We start from the raw sequence: 19,786 nt of genomic DNA, 5'->3' as shown, positions 1-19,786 counted from the left end.
ATGTAGTAGTTTGAATTTGTTTATTTTTTAGAAGTTTAAGTTTTCTTAATATTGATACTTAGTCACTGAAGTCACAGGTTCTGTGTGAATACTGTTAGTATGACCTTTGTCTGTGCTTGATGTTTCAGCCTGAAGTGAATGCTGACGTTGTGCACTGGCTCTCATGGACTGCTCAAGGCTTTTTACCCCCGCTTGCTGCAGCAGTCGGGGGTGTTGCCAGCCAAGAAGTATTAAAAGCTGTTACAGGGAAGTTTTCTCCTTTGTGCCAATGGGTTAGTTTAGCATTTCTTATTTCTATACATTTTAAGTATTTCCATCCATAAAATGAGTGTGTTACTAATTATAGCCTGGTATAAATATATTAGGAAAGAAGAGGCAAGTAACTTAACTTTCTTATTGAAATTCAGAAACTTAGTTCTTTAATTGAAACTAATAGGAGCATATATTTTGTCTGCTGAGGTATAACCCAGTTGCTCTCTCAAATGCATTTCCTACCACATAGGATAAGAATAACTAATTTTTTATGCTGCAGTTTTTCTCTAGTACCATTAGCTTAGCATGTTGGGGCTCTCAGGGCTCTTGAACTTTTTCTATAGAAATTTTGCCATCACGAATCTTCAGGTTTCATTCCTGATGTCGCCTGAAGATGGAGAATATAGGAATGGTATATGTTTAAGAGCTGTGTGAGATAAGAGCATCACAAAAGTTAAAAACACTCTGATCTGTTACAAAATAGAAAATGAGTGGCAGAAAGTCTACACACATTATTCAGGCCTTTTCTGTTTGAGATGATTTTGAATATAACATTGCACCTATACAATGCCATTGTTCTACTGCATTTAAAATAGATTGCAAGTTGATTGATGGAAGTTGGCATAGTTTCAACTATTAACATCATACAAAATATAAATTATGTTATTAATATAATTATGCTACAGCAGTATAATCATTTGGTAGTGTCCAAATTTTTAAAAAGCGTCTTAAATGAAAATAAGAGTAAGACTGGGTTCTTTTAATGATATATTGAATTAAACAAATTCTTTTTGGTACTAAAATTGTTGAAATTTGTCTTCCTGGATCTTTTTCTTCTATAATTGTATAAGTGGTTAAAGATGACATAAACTATATCCAATTGAGAAAGAAGTACAGACTAGGTATTTTCTTCTCAAGCTAATCAGTCACACTGCTTATTCAAATGTAACTAAAATTGGATTGAACTTACAGAGTTTTTCTATAGTCATGAAAAAAAGATTTTGAAGTAAAATCTCCTCTGAAGATTAAAAAAACCCAAATCAAAACTATCCTTAGGATGGATAAATGACATGAATTAAATTATATACCTTTTAGCAGTGCTTTCAGGTTTTACAGTTATTTTAAGAATATATATCATAGCCATTATCTTTCAATATTTAACATTGACTTGCCATTTTTATTATTTCAAAAGAAAAGCTGGGATATTTTTAGTGATTTAAGTTTTAAACGTAGTTATGTTTTTAATCTTCTCTTTAAGTTGTATCTGGAAGCAGCAGACACTGTCAAATCCCTAGGCAATCCTGGGCGTGAAGAGTTTCTCCCACGGTAATGCTGAACTTCGTGTTACAGTTTCTTACTATCTCTTTAAGGAGCAGATATTTGAGCAATTTCTTGTAAGCATGCGTCTCTCTTAGGTGTCTTTTTTTCCTTTGTTTAGGGATGGGAAGGGTTGTAGAAAACTCTTTAAGTATTTTCTGTTTTGGGCCGGGCATGATGGTGCACACCTTTAATCCCAGCACTTTGGAGGCATAGGCAGGTGGATCGCTGTGAGTTCGAGGCCAGCCTGGTCTACAAAGTGAGTCCAGGACAGCCAAGGCTACACAGAGAAACCCTGTCTGGAAAAACCAAAAAAAAAAGTATATTCTGTCTTAAAGTACAATGTGAAATTGTTATTACAGTAATGAAGTGTATTTTTTGTATCTTTCTGTTTTCTTGTTAAATGTGTCTTCAGAGGAGATAGATATGATGCCTTACGAGCCTGCATTGGAAATACATTGTGTCAGAAGCTACACAATTTGAATATCTTCTTAGTAAGTGTGAATAAAGATGAGAATAAGTAGTATGCTTAAACTGTTGTTGAATGTTAATTTGTTAAAGTCAACTTGCTCTAAATGAGTAAGTGATAAATCATACAGCCTCCAGAGCTAAAATATTTACATCTGGCCCTTTACATAAAAGTTAGCCAATTCAGGATCTGAAAATTTTATGCATTTCAAAATAAAACATAAGTATAACAGTTCTCAACATTAAGTGATTTTCCAGAAATGCCTATGGAGGATTTTTTCCTTATCATTAAACTAAGAAATGAGTAATTACATTCCTTTTTTAAAATGGTTTAGTATTTTTCAAGAGAAATTTTTCTCAAGAGCATAAAATGTTGTTGACCAGTCTTAAAAATACGTCTTGTTAACCATGCATGGTGGCATACACCTGTAATCTCAACACTGGAGGAGGCAGAGGCAGGTGGATCTCTCTGAGTTTGAGGACAGCCTGGTCTACAAATCAAGTCCAGGATAGCCAAGGCTACACAGTGAAACCCTGTTGGGGGAGGGAGGACTTCTTGTTTTAGTAATCATTTTTTGTAAAGTGTAATACTTTAAATTTTAATAATTGCTGCTGAGATTTTTCATCTAGATGGAACCTCTTATAATTACATTTCAAATATCTGTTTTACTTAAAATTCTTAGTAGGATTGTCTTTTAGATAAGCTAAAATATGTCTAAAAGTAAAGAGTTTTATATTCCCTAGTACTGGGCTTGGGTTGTTTTAATGTTTTTTGGTTTTTTTTGTTTGTTTCTGTCATTGCTTTCTATCCTCTATAAGAAATGATCTCTCTGTTTAGCTTTTGCTAGAAATCTTCAAATGTTTTCTGTTTAAAGAAATTATATATACCATATTTTCCTTACTTGTTTTATACTATTATTCTTTAATTGAGACACTTATAAGGTGTTATTTAACCTTTAAAAGTAAAATCGTTCATAAATGGTCATATTTAAAAATTAATATTTATATAACATTTGAAGAAAATTAAAATAAAATTCTTTAAGTAAAAAATGGTAGTTTTATTGTCTAACTTTTATACTTTCTCTTCAATAGGTAGGATGTGGTGCCATAGGCTGTGAAATGTTAAAAAATTTTGCATTACTGGGTGTTGGTACAAGCAGAGAGAAAGGAATGGTAAGATACGAGTCTTTTGAATGTTAAACGTTTATATTTCTGTTACTGCCCATTTTTAAACAGTATTTGGCTATACCAGCCTGTTTTTCAGGTAGATCATTAAACCATGAATTGGAAGCTTTTAATTGTCTTGTGGTCACTTTTAAAGTAACAGATTCTCTGCTCCTCAGTTCTTAACTCTATAATTCCCTGAAACAGAAATCTGTCCCATTGATCTTTTTGTGGTTACCATCATGATCAGATTTTTTAAAATCTTACGAAAGTGTTCAGTTAGAACATGAAAAGTTTAGAAAATTAAAGGTAATTTAAGATTTTTTTTTTTTTTTTTTTTTTGTATGTAGAACTGATCCTAAATCCTTGCAATTGCTGTTCAAATCCTCCACTGCTAAGCTGTGTTTCTACCCGACCCCCACCTACCCATTTAAGATTTGAAATAGTGTCTTGCTGAGTTGCCTAGGCTGGCCCTAAATTTACTTCACAGTTTTGACAGACCTTGTAGTTAAAATTCTTCTGCCTCAGTTTCCACAGTGGCTGGGATTACCAGAAGACATGCAGTATGTTCCAAATTTTAGAGCTACATGTTTAACTTCCAAAACAACCTTGAAAATTTGGTCAGTCTGGTAGAAGGCAAAGTAGAAAGAATAAAACACAGGCGTGTGAGAAACAAAAGGACAAAACATGATTAATCACAATGATTAATTAGGAGGTACTGAGACCCTTTAAAAGACAGTGTCTGTTTTGCTTCAGGTTGGAGTTTTGTCACTAACAAGCACTTAAAGAAACATTTGAATGAAGGGATATGTGTTTTGATTTTAGAGGTTTCAGTCCACAATCTCTTGACCCTGTCACTGTATGCTTGCCATGAAGCAGACATCATGGTGGAAATACTTAAAGCTGCTCACGTCAGAAGCCCAGAGTCAAATACAGCCTTCTTACATGCGCTGTATCCAAACCCTACAGACTGTTTGTGCTTGTTGAATTAAAGAGATACCCTTCTTTGTGAGTTCAAGGCCAGCCTAGTCTCGAGAGTGAGTTTTAGGACAACCAGGGCTACACATAGAAACCCTCTCTTGAAAAAACAAAGAGACAGACATCCTCTTAACATAAAATTCCACAAAAATGTAAACATATATATAAATCAGAAAATTTGCTATAAGAGAACGAATGTGTGGGGAGGCAGAGGCATGTGGAAGAGAAAAAGAACTTTTACCAAGTTGTCTTCTGACTGGCACACTCGTACTGTGACCACACTCACCCACACTCACACAGTCTCGTCACACACACACACTCACACAGTCTCGTCATTCACACACACACAGTAACAAATAATTTCTTAAAGAATAAATGTCATAAATTTATAAGAGATAGGTCTTCTGTGAGTAATTTTGTAGGTCTAAAAGATGAGAGGAATATTTTTAGTTTCCATATGGAGAATTTTTAAAGAAAGTTTCTGATAAGTTTAAATCATTGTGTTGTTTGATATGCTCATATACCAAGCATTAATTGAGATTAGTAAATCTAACAATGATAGCATATTCTTTGTAACCATTTGAGGATATTTTTAATGAATTTTACTAAGCAAAAATGGTTTGAGAGTGCTGATTCAGTCATAGTGAAAAATGCAAAACAGAATGATTTGTTTTCTTCTCTTCTGGTACAAGGTTACAGTTACAGATCCTGACTTGATAGAAAAATCCAACCTGAACAGACAGTTCCTGTTTCGTCCTCATCACATACAGGTTTGTCCCTGTTTTCTTATCATAAATAAATAATGGTTGCTGGGTAATCCTGTTCTTTGTTAGAGTCTTAAGAAAAAGAATACAGTGTTTGTTGGAAAGAACAAAATGAAGAAATAAAAAATTAGCTTTAATACACTCTAAGATTGGTTTTTGCATTGATTTTGTTAGTAGTTGAGTGCAAAACACAAGTAGTGCTTTTCATTTTGTAGTCACAAAAGTATGTTCACATAAACATGTTCTCTAATTTGAGGTTTAACAAAGCACACATTTTTAATGCTGCTTTTTGTTTTGTTATAAAACAAGTAAGGCTTAGTATTTAAAATTGTACCACTTTTGTTTAACATTCCCTGTTATTGTAAAAGACTAGTCTTCTCAAAGATCAAAATATTTAAATTAGGAAAAGAAACAGGCAGTACATGGTAGCTCATGCCTTTAATCACTGCACTCAATGGCAGAGGCAGGTGGATGGATCTCCTGAGTTACAGGCCAGCCTTGTCTACGCAGTATGTAATAGACTAGCCATACTTATGTGGTAAAACACTGAAAAACAGAACAAAAAATAAAGAAATGTGTTAATCAAAACAAGTGTTCTTAGTTTAATTTTTTTCTCCTATATTGTCAATCTTAGGAAATAAAGTTTAGGCATGTTATGAACAGGAAGTGACTACAACAGGTGCCATAGTTAACCTGATAACCTCTTATATAAATATAAAGGACATGGTAACACAGTCTCTTGAATTAAAATGTCTTTTTAAAGCAATTCACTGTGTATGTTATCTGTAGATGAACACGAAAGAATTATTTTTTAATTTCCTGAGTTCTAACAGTTTCTGACTCTGTTCTCGTGGTAAGAAATAAAACATGTTAGCCTAATAGAGTGAGAAGAGACGCAAACATCATTATATATACTTAATATTTAAGTGGCATTTAAAAATATATTTTAGAATCTCTAAAGCACTTTGATAGACAATGAAAGTTGTTTAGTTGTGTTAATACATAAATTATTTGAACTAGTTTCATTACTTTGCTGTCACCTCATATATATTCCAAATGATTAGAATATGTAAACTCAGTGATAGTTCATCTTTTCTGTTTAACATTTATTCCTTTTGTTTTTATTTGTTACTTGTTTAGAAACCTAAAAGCTATACTGCTGCTGAAGCAACTCTGAAAATAAATCCTCAATTGAAAATAGATGCACACCTGAACAAAGTGTGTCCAGCCACTGAGAGTATATACAGTGATGAATTTTATACTAAGCAAGATATCATTATTACAGCACTAGATAATGTGGAAGCCAGGAGATATGTAGACAGGTATGTTCTTGATATGATTCAAGTACGTAAAGAACTACTTTTGTTTTTGTATTTCACCCTCACTTTTTGAAAAGTTACCAAATTTTCTAATTATTTTTACATCGTTCTAATAGTACTACTCAAATGCAAGCATGCTAATGATTTCACATTATATTTAGAAAAAGCCAATATTGGTAAAACAGCCTAAGTCTTTTTTATGCAATACCAACCCACCTGTCCACTGCTCACACTTTAAATGTGCCCAGTGTTTCCTGGCTCTCCTTATTCCAGCTATGTATGTCTTCTTTAGGATCTTCAAAGGACCTTTTAACCTTAGGTTTTTGACCTCTGGAAGGTATATTTCTTTTCTTCCAAAATTCTTGTCCCCAAGTGTATTGACAATTTTTTCCCTTTAAGATGTTCTATCATTTTTCAGTTTCAGCCTGAATATCTTTCTTAAAACAGACGTTAACACCTACTTTTCTTAATATTTTTCATTGTGGCACTTATTTTTATTGACATGTATTTACTTAATGTTTGGTTCCTCACTAAATTTTTCATTCCAAAGACCATTTATTTTCTACCAGTATATCTTCAATGTCAGTCACCTGATTTCATTCAGTGTGAGATGCTAGAGTATGTACCAGAGAATGTTTACCAACTGAGAAATGAGAGAGACTCTTGAGAAGAAAGAAAACAAAAAATTTTGCATTTATTTTTGTGTGTGTGTTGGAGGGTTGGTGCACAAAACAAATTTAAGAAATTGAAGTGAGTAAAACATTACTAATGATATTATTTAGTAGGTGCTGCTTGGGATAAAGACCAGTTGAGAAGATATGATGAGGCAGAGCTTATAGGCAGAAAATAACCAAATAATAAATAGGAGATAAGTGAAGAAAGAATAGCGTAGTTAGTAATTAAGGTGGAAATAGAAATTAAGGTGGGCGGGACGAAACCTAGGATTTAGTGGTAGTAAGTAGGAAAAAAAAAGAAATTACTAGGTTGAAAAACAAATTTATGTGTGTGATAAGGCTAGGGAGTAGTTATGTGCGTCATGTTCTGTTTGCTACAATATTGCTACAGATATGATCAGCATGTGGAATATTAATAGGCAGCAGTTAGCTGTCCTTTGCTTACAGTTATTGATCACTTTGTGGTTTTCTGTTTGTTTTACATATTTTGTCTCCAAATAGTCGTTGCTTAGCCAATCTCCGGCCTCTCTTAGATTCTGGAACAATGGGCACAAAAGGACACACTGAAATAATTGTACCTCAGTTAACTGAATCTTATAATAGTCACGTAAGTCAGTATACTGAATAAATGTCTGTTTTTATATCATAATTTTTGTCTTCATCAAGGAACCAGTAATTTCACTTAACTTTATTAATCTTCATTATAGCTCTCATGTTCTGTTAGAAATTAGCTGGAATATAAAAAAAGAAAGAATGCAAGTGTAGTAATTATGTACTCATTTCTAGTGTTTATCCTCATTAAGAATGTATGCCCCTTAGCATGCATTATTACACATATTTGTGAAACCTGTTTGTAAAAGTATCTTTTATTCACCAGATGTAATTGTCGTCTGGGAGACTTACTGCCTCCATCTGCTAACAAAGGCTTAGTCCTGGATTCTAGCCTCCATACAAATTTAATCTAGGCCTAGAATGTTTTCAGCCTCTGAGGGTTACTTTTGAAATACTCACCCTCTCTAGCTCTTGCTGAATTCTGGTTGGTTGGTTCAACTCAACTGTTCTCGCTCAAACTCCTCTCCAAGATGACTGATTGAAATTGGCTTCTCTCAGCTTCTGACTGAATTGCTCTGCTTGGACTTAAACTAACTCAAGCAATCTGTTCTAGTCTTCTGGCTACTCATTCTCTGGCTCTGTCTTCACTTGCGTTCTCTTTAGCCTGTCTCAGTGAAACTCTGCTGGTAAAACTTCTTTTTCCTCTTCATCCTCCTCATCATCATCACCACCACACACACCTCTGCTACACACACACATACACTGCCTCTCTTTCTTCTCTGTTCTCATGAGAGTTGGGCATATCCTATCCTGTCAAATCTTTTTCTTGTTTGTCACTTTGCCTCTCAATTAGACATTACTTTCAAACATGGGTGCTTCCTTCTACAAACTAACTTTACCTTCAATTGTTAGGGATTAAAGTTGTGTCCTTAGGGTATATCTATTCCAGCCAGAGTAGCCATATTGCTGGATTAAATCCCTCCACACCTAGTAAAAATGATCTGGCAATTTACCAAAAAAACTACTAAAAAGAAAATCGTTCGTGTGTGTGTATGTGTGTGTGTATGTATGTATGTATGTATGTATGTAGATTGTAAAATATAACATTTTAACCCCAGAAATTACTTTATAATATTGCTGAAATTGAGACCTTGGGTTTATGAAATAATTATAGGCTTTATAATTTAAGAATGAACAACTCAAGTAAAATAATTTAAGGTATATAATTTTTATATGTATCAGTGTCCCTTGATTTAAAGGCTATGTTTGGATTAGTAAAAAAAATTCTTAGGGTTCACTATTTTCCAACTTGTATATGTAATATAATATAAACTGTGTTTAATTAAAGTATTAAATATGGAAATCATAATATGCAAGATGTCATAGAAAGATTTTTCACAGGGAATTCTCTTCTTCTTTATTAAACTTCTTTTTTTTTAAATTTCAAATTAAAATAGAGATTTCTTATAGTAAAAAGGCATAAATTGAGTCATTTTTACTAACTAGTCATTTACAGCCTAGGCTGTAAACACAGCCTCTAATAGACAAGGAGATATATCCAGTTGTATTTCTTCTAGTGAGACAACTTAATCATTCCTCATTTATTTAAATATATAATTTCTCTGGGAAACTACTGAATTCTATTCCCAAATGTTATTCTTCATGTAGAAACTTAGGGTGCACTGAGCACTTATATATTAAAGATTCTTTAATCATGTTTCAGAGTTGGAAGTAATGTTATGAAATTTTACATGTCATCTGAACTTTTCAAGAAAAAAATTAATAATATATGATAATGTGCCGTTAGAACTTTCTGCCATACGACACAAGTCCCAATTATAAGTAATGATGGGATTTGTGTTTGTCATAGGACTTTAACAGGGTAAATGTCCAAGGAAATAAGTTTTCCTTTTATTACATAAGATGACAGATATAAAAATAAATGATGGGCTTTACTTTTAGACTAGTCAGAACTCAAAATATAGCCAAACATTGCTGTTACTTTTTATTTGTCAATAGCGGGACCCACCAGAAGAGGAAATACCATTTTGCACTCTAAAATCCTTTCCAGCAGCTATTGAACATACTATCCAGTGGGCAAGAGACAAGGTAAAAGTTCTTCCTAGTGAATTTGTCTTCTCTGAATTAGGAAAAGCCATATTATGACTTCTAAACATACTTGTAACTTTTTCCCCTATACAGTTCGAAAGTTCCTTCTCCCACAAGCCTTCATTGTTTAACAAATTTTGGCAAGCCTATTCTTCTGCTGAAAATGTCTTACAGGTAAAAAAAACAAAAAACAAAAAAACATTTTACTGCAGAACTGGTACTTTATGTCAGTATAATCTTATTTTCCAGTTACCTAAAAAATAATAATAATAATAATAATAACCTTCCTGCAGAAATAGGATTGGTTAAAAACTTGATCACAGTGAAATGTTCTACTGGGAATCCTGATAAGATTTTTTTTTCTTTTTAAGCTTAAATTGAACTGTGTGTAATAGTCACTGACCTTCAAATGTTAGTTTTGTGACTCAACCAAATGAGGGTGTAATAATAGTGAGAAAAAAGCAACAAATAATCAAAGGATTTGTTAAACTCTTTGGGGAAAATGTTAAGGTCAAGTCAAGTGAAAATAATCATGACTGAGCAGTAATCTTACTGCTTTCTTCAAAGATACTGCCTTGCATTTAATCATACAATAAAAAGGTAAAAGTTTTTAATTATTACTTCAGTAACTACCTATACTAAGGACCTCTTTGATACTTAGTATCTTACTCAGGAAAACATGAAAGTATGTCGTGAATTAAGAAACTTCAAATCAGCTGGGGGTGGTGGCGCAGCATTTAATCCTAGCACTCGGGAAGCAGAAGCAGGGGATTGCTGTGAGTTCAAGCCAGCCTGGTCTGCAAAGGGAGTCCAGGACAGCCAAGGCTATACAGAGAAACCCTGTCCAGGGGAAAAAAAGAAGAAGAAACTTTATTTACTATCCCTTTCTATTCCCCTTATAATTAAAAAAAAAGAAGAAGAAAGAATGAGAGATAAGGTCTTGAGGGGGGGAAAGTTCATCTTTTGTTTATGCTTATAATTGAAAGTGGTTTGTTTTGCTCTTATTCTAGAAGATACAAAATGGAGAGAGTCTAGAAGGCTGTTTTCAAGTTATTAAGCTACTTAGCAGAAGACCTAGAAATTGGTCCCAGTGTGTAGAATTAGCAAGATTAAAGTTTGAAAAATATTTTAACCATAAGGTAGGTATACATTCTGAGACATTAAATGAATGTCAGTATGTGGCTCATTTATTTATTTCTAATGTCCCTGACTTAAAATGTCTGTTTGTTTTTTTGTTTTTTTTTTCAGGAAGCCTTTCAGAAATAGTTAACTGAGAGTAAAGGCTCAGTTTGAGTATACTCCCCTTTGAATGTTACTAATTAAAACATTTAGTTTATACTTACTGGCTTAACTTGTCAGCTATGCATTGAACTGACCCTAAGTGCAAAGTTGGGTTTTGAATTGCTTTTCTCTCTAGGAATGCATTAATTTTGTAGTCTAAAAAAGTTTGTTCAGAATAGAAAGAAGAAACGAATAACTCATATGGAAATTTTGTTCGAATTTTGCCTTTTTCAACTGTAACAACAAAATTTTCTTCAACTGAAAATCTAAAATAAGTAAGGCATACAGATACAGTGTAGTAGTAGGCATCAAATAAGCTAATCTATATAAAGCATTTAGGACAGGCCATGGCACATACTCACTAACACTATTGGTCATTCTTGCTTACAGTCACATAGCTAACAGACTGTATCCTCTACTTTTTAAATCCCTCCCTTAGTGTAGGCTAAAAGGCCCATGGAAAGAACATTTTGCCCCTGACTTGACCCCAAGACCAGGGCCAAGAAAAAGAATCCCAGCAGTCCCTGAGCTTGGCCCAGAGTTTGACCACAGAATCCCACCAGTCCTTAGGCTTGCCTCAAGATCAGGCCACCATAGAAAGCCCCCTTTCCCCAAGAAATTCTGTATAAAACCTGCCTTCTGCTCAGTTCCCTTTTGCTTCTCACCCAATTTACGCTTAGGCTCTTGCCTTATAAGGATATCTTTTTTTTTTTTTTTTTTTTTTTTTTTTTAAGTCTTTGGACGTATACTTGTCTGTCTTTTCATTCCCTGTATGGTTTGCTTTTTAGAAAAATGTTCTAAGCTCACTTATCAAGAAAAAGAACTTCCTTCCTTAATATCCCACATGTCTTTAGCATAATTATCAGTGTGTTAACTGAGGGAAAAGTATCCTGACAGCTGGGACACACAATTCCACAAAGTTGCACCGTACAACAAACCCCACCTGAGAGACTTACTGGGAAAGACACAAGAGGAGGGTGGTTTGCCTCTGCTCAAGAGAGAACAGTGAAGAACTGAGCAAGAGGCAGGCTTTACAGAGCGTTTGGGGAGTGGAGGACTTTCCAGGGTGGCCTGGGATGGGAGTGATTTTGTGGCCTGGGCTTGGGCTTTTTTTTTTCCCCTGTGGAGTAAGGCCTAGCCTCCCACACCTCTAGAGGCTTACAATTAGTGATTTCTTTGTTTCTTCTAACAATTTTTTGTTTTTTTTTCTAAGACATTTCTTGTGATTGTGTATTTGTTTGGGGTTTTATTTTTATTGTTATGTTTTTAATTTGTTTTATAGAGAGGTGGGATGTGCTCACATCACAGTGCTCATGTGTAGGTCAAAAGACAAATGACAAAATCATTTCCTTCCTCCCTGTGGGTATTAAGGATCAGACTCAGGTTGTCAGGCTTGGCAGCAAGTAGCTTTACCTGCTGAGCACAAGCCCTATTTCACATGATTTTTTTATTATAGAAAATTACAAAATGAACTAGAGAAATATAATAAAATAGTATAATGTCCATAGGAATCATTTTTTTACCTTTTACCTCAATTTAAGTATTTTTACAGATCTGTTTCATATTCACACCCTCTTCCAAGCACATCTTAAGTATATAATTTTGAAATACTGAATGTCATATATTGTATTTTTTATATTTGTTACAAGGATAAGCTCTTAGATAAAAGCAAAATGATGCGTAAAATAATGTAAAAAGAAGTGAAGTAATTAGAAAAAGGCTATAATGGTACGGGCAGGCTAGGAGAAAGCAAACTGATTTATGTATGTGTGACTACAGGGCCTCACTGTGTATCTTTTACGCTTTGTTTTGTTTAATTTATGAAGCCTGAGCAATATGAATAAAGTATTTTTTGTCTTCAGATAACAAATAGTAGGGTTTGTTTTCCTTTCTTCATTTTTTTTTTCCCCCTATTTTAGGCTCTTCAACTTCTTCACTGTTTTCCTCTTGACACACGATTAAAAGATGGCAGTGAGTATAACTATTGAGAAGAGAAGAAATTGTAATATAACATACGGATATGACCTATATTCATTGAAAACAATATTTTATCTTTTTACTAGGTTTGTTTTGGCAGTCCCCAAAAAGGCCACCTTCTCCAATAAAATTTGATTTAAATGATCCTTTGTAAGTATATGTGTATATTTTAACTGTATGTTTCTTAGCTATATACTGCAGGGTTGTCAGTGTTAAATGATTTACATCTCTTTGAGTCTTTTTAGTCAGCAAAGCCAGCCACATCCTTCCTACACAAATGTGCATCTATTTATTTACATGGTAAATAACTTTTTTGTAATAACTATTCCATAAAAAAAACAAAGTCATCTCTACTTTGCTCATAAGAAAATAAAACGATAGATGTTCTTACACTAAATAAAGCTAAGATGCTTTCCATATGTAGAATGTTAACCAGGTACGGTTTTAGTTTGTCTTGCGTAAATGCTTGGATATGTACACTTAGTGTGTGTACTCTTGTCAAACATGTAGGTTACCTTCACTGTTCACTATTCACTATTGTTCCTTTCTACAAATTGCACTTCGCTTAATTTTCCCAGCTATTGCTTGGTTCAGATCTTCAATACAACATAGCCATTTTTGTTTATAAGTAAATTATTTTGCTTGGTTCAAACCTAATGAATACTCATTCATACTTGACGCATATTTTATTATTATTTAAATGAGTTTTCTCCGAGTATTCTAATAGTTCTATCTTTTGTATTCTGTCACAGTATTCTTAGTTACTACTTGAATATAGTGAGTGTTTTTAACATGCATTTTTGTATCAAAAGAACATTTGATATTTTTTGTGGTTTAGTCTAGACAAAAATTTCATTGTCCTAACTTTAAAAAGGGTAAAAATTAATTCTGGGAGCTGGAGAGATGGCTCAGAGGTTAAGAGCAATGACTGCTCTTCCAAAGGTTCTGAGTTCAGTTCCCAGCAACCACATGGTGGCTCACAGCCATCTATATAATGTGATCTGATGCTCTCTTCTGGCCTGCAGGTGTACATGAAGGTAGAGCACTGTCTACTTAAAAATAAGTAAATCTTTTTTTTTTTAAGGGTAAGAAATAATTCTACAACAAAATTTCTATAAATGTAATTCTTAAGTGTTAATATAAAGATTGTATATCCTACTAACTTATATCTTCTTTAAAACTGCCATTCAAAATGCTTTATTTTTTATTTTTCATTTTAAAAGGCACCTCAGTTTTCTTCAGAATGCTGCAAAACTATATGCTACAGTATATTGCATTCCATTTTCAGAAAAGGTAAGGTGTCTCCAGGGTCTAGCAAGTGATTCAAAACTTGAGTTAAATTAGTTGGCATCAGAATTTGTTTCTAGATCAATCATAAGAACCATTCTTTCCCCTGTTTACTTGTGATACATAAGCTCACAGCTGAGTCTGATCCAAAATTCACTATGTAGCTGAAACTTGCCTTGAGCTCCAGATCTTTCTGCTTTCACCTCCTAAGTGCTCAGATTATAGGCGTGTGCCTCCATGCCCAGCTAGAATCAGTCTAGCTGTTTTATTATAAAGTGTTTTATTTTGTTATATTATTGTCCATTCTAAATTGCAGAAGCTTCTACCTATTACAATACTGGTAAATAGAAAGCTGATTTTTCCTTCTGAATTTAAATGTTGAAATAATATTTGGGAAAAGCAATCATACTTAAGTAATAAAAATGTTTATAACCTGTTTACCTATTTCTGTCATCCTAATTACTCTGAATTAGAAGTGAAAAAGAGCCATTTCATAGCAATTTAAAAATACTTCATAGAGATCTATTCTCCTTACATTATTTGTCTTTTTTAATGTTAATTTTTATATACTTTGAGAAATCTGAAAGTATTCCCTTATTTTGATTTTCATACCCTTGGAATCTCACTCATTGAGCTAGAAACCATCTTTTGAGTCACATCCAACAGGTTTCATACAGTTTTGAAAAGCAGCACATGTGTATATGCTACCTTTCTCCTTAAATGCATATTAAAGTTATATCAGTTCTGCTTTCAAGTAAATTGGTTAGGGAAATATAAAAAGAAAAAAGTCTTAGTTTTTTGTTGTTTTCTTTTTTGAGATAGGGTTTTACTAAGTAGATATGCAAACCCACAGACTTGCTTCAAATTCGAGGTTCTTCACTTCAGCCTCTTAACTATTGGAGTTACAGACATGTGACACCAAATCTGGATCTGTATTTAATGTATATGCCTGTTGCAGATTAACCTTTCTTGAAAATAAAATACCACATAAAGGTCTAGGAAAAACTAATAATAGTCTGTCTTGTGTTACCTTAACTAACCTCAAAAGCAGTATGTTTTGAAACATAAATGTTTGAAATGGATATAAATACACAGGTGATGTGTTGTTTAATTAAATAGCTAAATAGTTGATGTGATAAAAGGAAAAGAGTTTTTAACCTCAGAGACTCAGAGTTCAAAGAAATGTGTTCACAAAATTAACTTATCTTTTAAAACAGGACTTATCAGTGGTTACCCTCATGGATAGTCTTTCAGAAGTTAAAATTGAAGAATTCAAGCCTTCCAACAAGGTAAGATAGAAGTCCCTTCATTTAGCTAGTGGTTCTTAAACTGCTGCTTATAACAATCTGGTTCTCAGCCTAAAGAATCCCAGAATGAACAGTCTTTGTCCTTAAGAATATCTTATCTTAGAAATGGGATATAAACAGAAGTTCACCTAAAGCCTGCTATAGCTGGCCGACCCCTTGGGCTGGTGCTGAAGGCAAAAGCAGCTCCCGGCCTTAATCAGAGAGGCCTGAGTGGTGTGTGTGCAAGAGTAGCCACAACAGCTGTTATTGCAGGAACACAGGCGCGTGACTGGGGCTTTAATGATAGGGTAACTAGTGAGACAGGTGAGACAGAACGATAGTCCTGACAGAATTTCTCAGGATTTGAAATTGAAAGGAGCTGGGTAAAAGATTACTAGTTTCTTAAGTGAAATAAGTAAGTTTAACAGTTCAGGATGAAGCTAGGAAGATGAAGATAGAATAGGGTATGCAGTAATTGGGAGCAGAGCAGAAAAGTCTATTGAATAATAGAGCTGCAAGACAGCACTGAGAACCCTATAGCGCTAGCATGTGTGATGAATTCTACTATAGATTGCCATTACATTCAAGCACATTTGTGTGTTGCCAGATAGATGGAAAATTGGTCTAATAATTATGCCCAGAAAATATCTTAGAAATCATCACAACCTGAGAAATAGGCAGTGAAAGTAGAAAAATTTGAAAAAGAAAAAATTAATATTTTTTACATACTCTTAAAAATTAACCACAAACAACCTTCCTCAAGGAAGTGATATGATTAGGAGCCCTACAATTTTGTTTTGTTAGAAGGAATCTTTGTAGCCAGTGGATTATTGCATACATTTTCTGAATAAAATATTCATGGCACATAACCTATAAATAATATAATTATAGTAAATTAAGAACAAAACAGTGTCACTTTTGTAAGACAAGTTTCCAAACCATATTTCTCATTGCCAAAACTAGACGAAAGCCCAGGAATATTCTCCAGTATGTTTTGTGGCTTCTGTTGCTTCTGTTGCTATGACTGTTCAGGGTTGATAGTTTTCCTGAGCAGTTTAAAGTTTTAATATGGACTGTTTTACAGTTCCTTAAAGTAGTTCACACTGAAGCTTTAAGGCCAGCATGCCCTCATAGTTACAAATTTGACACTCAGAATATTATTTAGACATGGTAGCAGGTCGAAGTTTCTGTTTTACTGATTCCTTGATGCATCTTAAGTGTTTGCAGTGTTTAATGTCTCGGAGCATCATTTGATGAATTTTTTAAATAAAGTTACTTTAATAACTAATCAAGGAGACGTTCTTTTGGCCTAAGAATATCTACTGATCTTGTGAACTGTCTACTAGGTAATTCCCGAAAGATAAATCATTTGTGGTGTGTGCTGCATTAGTGACGCTGTAGTTGGCATATGAAAGGAGATGTATTCTTTAGAAAAGAACTGCTCAGTAATCAGCAAGCACTTAAAGTCCATATTATACATTTTGTAAATATTCCCTTTTTACCTACATGAATCAACTACTTGGAGCTAAGCAATTCAGGTCAAATGTAGATTTTTCAGTGCCAAAATTACTGAATATCAACTTCATTTAAGTGTGGAATTTTAAGACATCCATCTGTTAAGCCATTCAGTAAAAAGAAAAAAAAAAGTCAAACTTCAATAAGAAAAGTAAATTGTTTGAGATGTACTAGACCAAGGTGAAAAACCTGGTTATAGCAGCTACATGCCAGTATATGGAGAAAGCTAATAAACATCTAAATATTAATATTAACTTGGCCCGTAATGATCAGAGGCATTGTGCAAATATTTTCTCTCATGGTTTGGTTGAATAGATAAGTAATTATTAAACTTGGATGGAAAATATGATAATAGTAATAATCATATATACATATACTTAAAGGTTGTTCAAACAGATGAAACTGCAAGAAAACCAAACCATGTTCCTATCTCCAATGAAGAAGAGAAGAATGCTGTTTTCCAACTAGAAAAGGCTATTTCATCTAACAGAACTACCAAAAGTAAGAGGAACTCTTTAAAATACCTTGTACTAAATAGACCTTCTTTCCCAAAGAGTCATAATGACAAGTTCATGGGAATAATTTTTAATCATAGCTGATGGTATCATCATATAAAAGTTTCTGTCTTTTACCCATGTAAAGTCATCATTTTTCTCCTCATGTCCTTGGCTTCAAGTTGTAAAATATAACTCTCCAAATTATGTTAACTGCTGTGCTACAATTCTTACTGTTTTCATGCTTCAGATGTTGAACAGGTATAAAAGCACAAGCAAATAGCTTGCTATAAGGAGCAGATTTAGATTGTCTGGGCATACTGGATCAGTAGGGTCAGGAAGGCTCAGTCATCCTTCACTACATCGTAAGACCCTGTCTCAAAATAAAAATTAGGTTATTACCTACTCATGCTTGTAGACATACCTAGGAGAAAGAATTACAGAGAAATCTCAGAGAGGGAGGATATGTAGATGAGCATGTGCCATGACACACATGCAGGTCAGAAGACAGTCTTGGATTTCGGTCCTGCCTTCCGTTTTGTTTGAGAAAAGAGGTCTTTGCTGGTTTTCTGATACATAACACAGGTTAGACCTACAGCTTCCAGAGATCTCCTGTTTCTACTCCCACCTCCCATAGAATCACTGGGACTTAGAGATTCTGTCACTGTATGTGTCCAGCTTTTGTGTAATAGATTCTGGGGCCTCAAACTTGGGTGCTCATGCTGTGTAACAAGCTCTTGTTACTGAGCCATCTCTCCAGCCCACTCTTAATCTTTTCAGTTACTGACTAGGAACACAAACTGTATGAAACTTCTTTATTAAAGCTGAACTTTTAATTTTTTTAAAGCACAGTTAGAGAAATCAGTATTTCTCAAAGTTTTATGATTTCAAGTGTGAACCAGTAAAATTTCAGAGAAAAAGAATGTAACATTACTAGTCTTTAAAGTGATACTGGAATTCACTAATCTAGAAATATTCAGAAAGATACATAAGTGACTTTCTTAGTTGTCAAAGAGAAAATGTTTCAAAATAATACTTACAGGATAAGTTTTGAGTAACACCAAAAATTTACTTTTATAATCCACTTGGAAGCAGCTAATGTGCCAAATGACTTTCCTAAAAGTCATTGTTTTCATGTTCCTTTACAACTTCTTTTTTTTTTTTTCTTTTTGGTTTTTTGAGACAAGGTTTCTCTGTGTAGCCTTGGCTGTCCAGGACTCGCTTTGTAGACCAGGCTAGTCTTGAACTCAGCGATCCACTTGCCTCTGCCTCCCAAGTACTGGGATTAAAGGTGTGCACCCTCATGCCTGGCTCTTTTACACCTTCACTTACGCACTTCTTTATACATTTTAATTGATTAATAATAGAAATATTTTGTGATTAATATCTTTATTAATTGAGCAATGTTTTCTGTGATCCTTTAGCTTGGTAACTTGTATATTTCTTTATTAGAAATCTTGTCCCTTAAAAATCTTATACATGTACACATTGTACATTGCTTTTTACCTCATTAAATCTTTACCACTAACTAAAGAACATTCTTCTGGTTGCTCTGGTCAGGTGACCTTCACATGTCAGTGCTTTCATTTGAAAAAGATGATGACAGTAATGGACACATAGATTTCATCACAGCAGCTTCCAATCTTCGAGCCAAAATGTATAGCATTGAACCAGCTGACCGTTTTAAAACTAAACGCATAGCTGGTAAAATTATACCGGCTATAGCAACCTCTACTGCTGCAGTTTCTGGCTTGGTAAGTTTATTCTTTTAAAAATGATTCTTTCTTCCCCACGTTATACCAACCTTAGCTTGCAACTCAGATTTTAGAGATGAAAGATTTAAAAAGTTGGATGTAAACTTTGAAGATATTTCTAAAAATACAGTAAGGTATAGCTCTAGGACCTACATATAAAATATTTTAACATAAAAAAAGAAGCTCAGGATAAGGTATAGTTGTTCTTACAGACAATGATCTCAGTTACTTTCCCATCCCTTCTGGGTTTGGGGCAGTGGAAAGACAAGACCTACCCCAACAACCAGCTGAGAATCAGGACCTGGACCCAGGGGATGCTTCAGGATCCCCTGGATTCTGAGTTCAGCATCAAGGATCCTGCGGTTCCAGAAGGAGTTCTGGAATGTGAAGAGTACTTGGTTGTTAGTACTCAGGGAGAGGCCAGCAGACAGGCTCAGAGAGGGCAGCAGAGGAGCATCCAACCATCTTGCCACTTTTCCCTTCAGCCCTCCACAGAAATCTTGTTAGCCTCTGTGTAAAGTAGGTGTTCTCAATATGTGAGTATTTGTATTATAACTATTTATTATGCTATACTCTGTCAGTATTCTAAGATTAG

At 34.1% G+C, this 19,786-nt stretch overlaps 1 protein-coding gene across 1 annotated transcript in view; it reads left to right on the top strand.

Annotated features, from left to right (window-relative positions):
• The window catches only part of Uba6 (ubiquitin like modifier activating enzyme 6), a 58,228-nt gene that overhangs the window by 28,092 nt on the left and 10,350 nt on the right, over positions 1-19,786 (top strand). Inside the window, exons 14-29 of the mRNA XM_051170152.1 lie at positions 129-272; positions 1,511-1,578; positions 1,985-2,063; positions 3,130-3,210; positions 4,872-4,949; positions 6,084-6,265; positions 7,438-7,543; positions 9,508-9,597; positions 9,691-9,771; positions 10,608-10,736; positions 12,798-12,849; positions 12,942-13,005; positions 14,079-14,148; positions 15,360-15,431; positions 17,327-17,444; positions 18,998-19,191. Of these exons, the coding sequence (XP_051026109.1) occupies positions 129-272; positions 1,511-1,578; positions 1,985-2,063; positions 3,130-3,210; positions 4,872-4,949; positions 6,084-6,265; positions 7,438-7,543; positions 9,508-9,597; positions 9,691-9,771; positions 10,608-10,736; positions 12,798-12,849; positions 12,942-13,005; positions 14,079-14,148; positions 15,360-15,431; positions 17,327-17,444; positions 18,998-19,191 (1,608 nt within the window). The remainder of the gene's footprint in view (positions 1-128; positions 273-1,510; positions 1,579-1,984; positions 2,064-3,129; positions 3,211-4,871; positions 4,950-6,083; positions 6,266-7,437; positions 7,544-9,507; positions 9,598-9,690; positions 9,772-10,607; positions 10,737-12,797; positions 12,850-12,941; positions 13,006-14,078; positions 14,149-15,359; positions 15,432-17,326; positions 17,445-18,997; positions 19,192-19,786) is intronic.

This window comes from Acomys russatus, chromosome 28 (assembly GCF_903995435.1).
Source record: "Acomys russatus chromosome 28, mAcoRus1.1, whole genome shotgun sequence".
NCBI classification, from domain to species: domain Eukaryota; kingdom Metazoa; phylum Chordata; class Mammalia; order Rodentia; family Muridae; genus Acomys; species Acomys russatus.
The sequence above is the reverse complement of the archived record's forward strand: the minus strand, read 5'-3'. Positions and strand labels throughout refer to the sequence as shown.